The sequence below is a fragment of the Pteropus vampyrus genome, unplaced genomic scaffold, assembly GCF_000151845.1.
Source record: "Pteropus vampyrus isolate Shadow unplaced genomic scaffold, Pvam_2.0 Scaffold1000007303, whole genome shotgun sequence".
In the NCBI taxonomy this organism is placed as follows: domain Eukaryota; kingdom Metazoa; phylum Chordata; class Mammalia; order Chiroptera; family Pteropodidae; genus Pteropus; species Pteropus vampyrus.
The window spans coordinates 1-2,508 of NW_011921705.1; the positions used below are offsets into that span (position 1 = coordinate 1).

Consider the following 2,508-nt stretch of genomic DNA (forward strand, 5'->3'; position numbering starts at 1 on the left):
GGTTCCACAAATCAGCTCGGAAATAACAATCAGATAGAGAAGGTTAGGAAAGACCCAAACCAGACCCGCAATATCGTTTTCCACAGTGGCATACTCGATAACTATATGTACACAAAAGTACTCTAGAATCAGAGAGCATAAACATGGTTTTTATTTTTAAAATACTTCCAAATCTCGTGAGAAATAAAAGAGTATTTTAAAGAAACCATGGTGTTTGGGGACAAAGCAGAGATCAGAATTTTGATTTTTTTCCTGACTGAGCCGGTGCAATATATTGTTTTTTTAGCATCTCAGCATTTAGTGGTGAGAGTAAGAATAGACATATAGGCATTGTCCTAGGTCCTTTAGAGATTAGATCGCAATTAATCTTTACAAAAACCCTACGAGGTAAGTAATAGTAATATTGCCTCCACTCGTCAGATGAGAAAAATGGGGCGCATGAAGTTAACTGACAGATGCACGCGCATAGCCTTTGCGTTGCAGAGCAGGGGGGAAAATGTGGTCAGTCTCACTGTGGATGTTGAGTTCAGAACTGTAACACTCTCCCTCTCAGCCATGTCGGTTGATATATTCAGTTTAATTCAATGTTGGGAGAGAGAGAGAGAGAGAGAGAGAGAGAGAGAGAGAGAGAGAGAAAGAGAGAGAGAATGAGAGAGAGAGAGAGAGAAAGATGGGGGGCTGACAGTCTCCATCAACCCCTCCTTCAGCTTGACATCTCTGTCTCCTCCCCTGGCCCACTGGCTTGGTTCTGTCTAGGTTCAGAGGCTGGACCAAGTACACCCCGAGGAGCTTGGCACAAAGTATCTGGGTCTCTCAGCTTCAAGGAAGGCTCAAGGTCCCACTAGGACATGCCTGGACTATAGGCAAAGGAAAGCAGAGACCCCCATGGCTTCGTGAGGCAGCCAGTGCATGCAGCAGGAACGAGGACTAAGGCTTAGTCCTAGCAATATTCCAAGGAGCAGCGGGAAAGATGGAAAGCTAGGGGCAGTGCCATGGTGAGGTGACGTGGGCTTCAAACAGTATGTACAAGTGTGTACAGGTGCACGCGTCCACAAGAGGTAGGGGAGGGAGGGTGGTGATTTTTATCCTTGCCCTTCTTAGAGCTGATCCAATTCAAACTCTGATTGCCCAATCCCGCTCCACAGTAGCCCAAGGACAGGTCCCAGCCCCCAAGGGCCGAAGTTCTATCCTACCTGTGACATTTCTGAAGAAGATGCTGATGGTGAGGTTCTCTGGGGCATCTGGAATAGAAAGATATGGCCCCACTTCAGAGGTGAGGAGCAAGTTGGAAATGGACCCCATAGCCAAGGAGAGGCAGTAGGAGCAGGGTGGGTGGGGGTGCTGGCCCACTCCCACTTCCCCCGAGACTCAAATGCATACACAAATCAGCTCAGCGCACGCACGCGCGCACGCACACACACACACACCCCACCCCAAACCCACTGCCCCCAGGGACCAGCCACCCCTCCAAACTCACAAGAGACATTGAGCCTGATGATTCTCTCTCTGATCACCCGATCTTGGCGTTTCACCTGACAGCTGAGGTTAGTGCCGTGGTCCCTGGGCCTCGGGGTGAGGGTGAGCACGGAGGACGCGAGGAGGGTCTGGGGCTTCAGAGAGCCCAGAGCGGCCCCCGCCCAGGAGAAGCTGAGACTCCTCCCTCCACAGTACCCTGGCAGGCTGCAGGTCAGGCGCGTGGGGCGGCCGGACTCCAGGCCCTCCGGTACGTGGATATCAGGCTTCTCTGTCAGGACTGAAGAGCAGACAGGGAGGTGCCTGGGACCCAGGGGGCAAGGACCCAAGCCTCAGGGCCGAAGCTCACCCCAGGTCCCGCGTCTCTTCCCATCATTCCTGCCCCAAGGCCTGGACAGCAGCTGTTCCAGTGTCCTGTCCCTGTTCTGACACGGGGTCCCACATTCCAGGTCCTCTCCTGGGCCCCTGCTGTACCTGTCACCTTCAAATTAAGCGTCTCATCAAGGTAATTATGTTTCACAAAATATCCTCTCTCCACTCGGAAGAAGTAGTTTCCTGCGTCACTCTTCCTGGCGTCTCTGATGCCCAGAGAACAGTTGTTGGTCATGGGGTCCTCGAGGAGGTAGAATCGGCCCTGGGTCTCCACGGATACTGCTTTGGTTCGGTCGTTCGTGGCCACAAGACTGTTGCGGTGTGTGTTGGGCCCCTTCCAGTACCAGTACACGTAGAGTTCGGCAGGGTTATACCACAAACTCCAGGAGTAGGAGAAGGAGCAGGGCACGACGACGCACAGACCCTCCTGCACTCTCACTGACTTCTGCACTCGGAGCTTGAACCCAGAATTGTCCTGAAGGGACCCTGTGGGGACACAGAGGTTCTGCTGCAGCTCCGGCCCCTCCCCCGTCTGTGCCCGGGCCTCCCTCTCGCCCCACTCACCTCCCCACAGCAGGGGCAGCAGCAGCAGGGGCACCATGTCTGCGTCCGACAGCGTAGAGCCTGGGTCCAGGTCCCTGTGTCAAGGAAGGAAACGTGTGA

At 53.6% G+C, this 2,508-nt stretch overlaps 1 protein-coding gene across 1 annotated transcript; it reads right to left on the minus strand.

Annotated features, from left to right (window-relative positions):
• Positions 1-671: 671 nt before the first annotated feature.
• On the minus strand, positions 672-2,486 carry LOC105311726 (sialic acid-binding Ig-like lectin 14). The gene is made up of 4 exons (XM_011387639.2): positions 2,410-2,486; positions 1,948-2,331; positions 1,478-1,753; positions 672-1,241 (listed from the first exon to the last, which is right to left on the minus strand). The coding sequence occupies exons 1-4, from the start codon at positions 2,444-2,446 to the stop codon at positions 1,114-1,116; spliced, it is 825 nt and encodes a 274-aa protein (XP_011385941.2). The 5' UTR covers positions 2,447-2,486; the 3' UTR covers positions 672-1,113.
• Between the last annotated feature and the right edge of the window lie 22 nt (positions 2,487-2,508).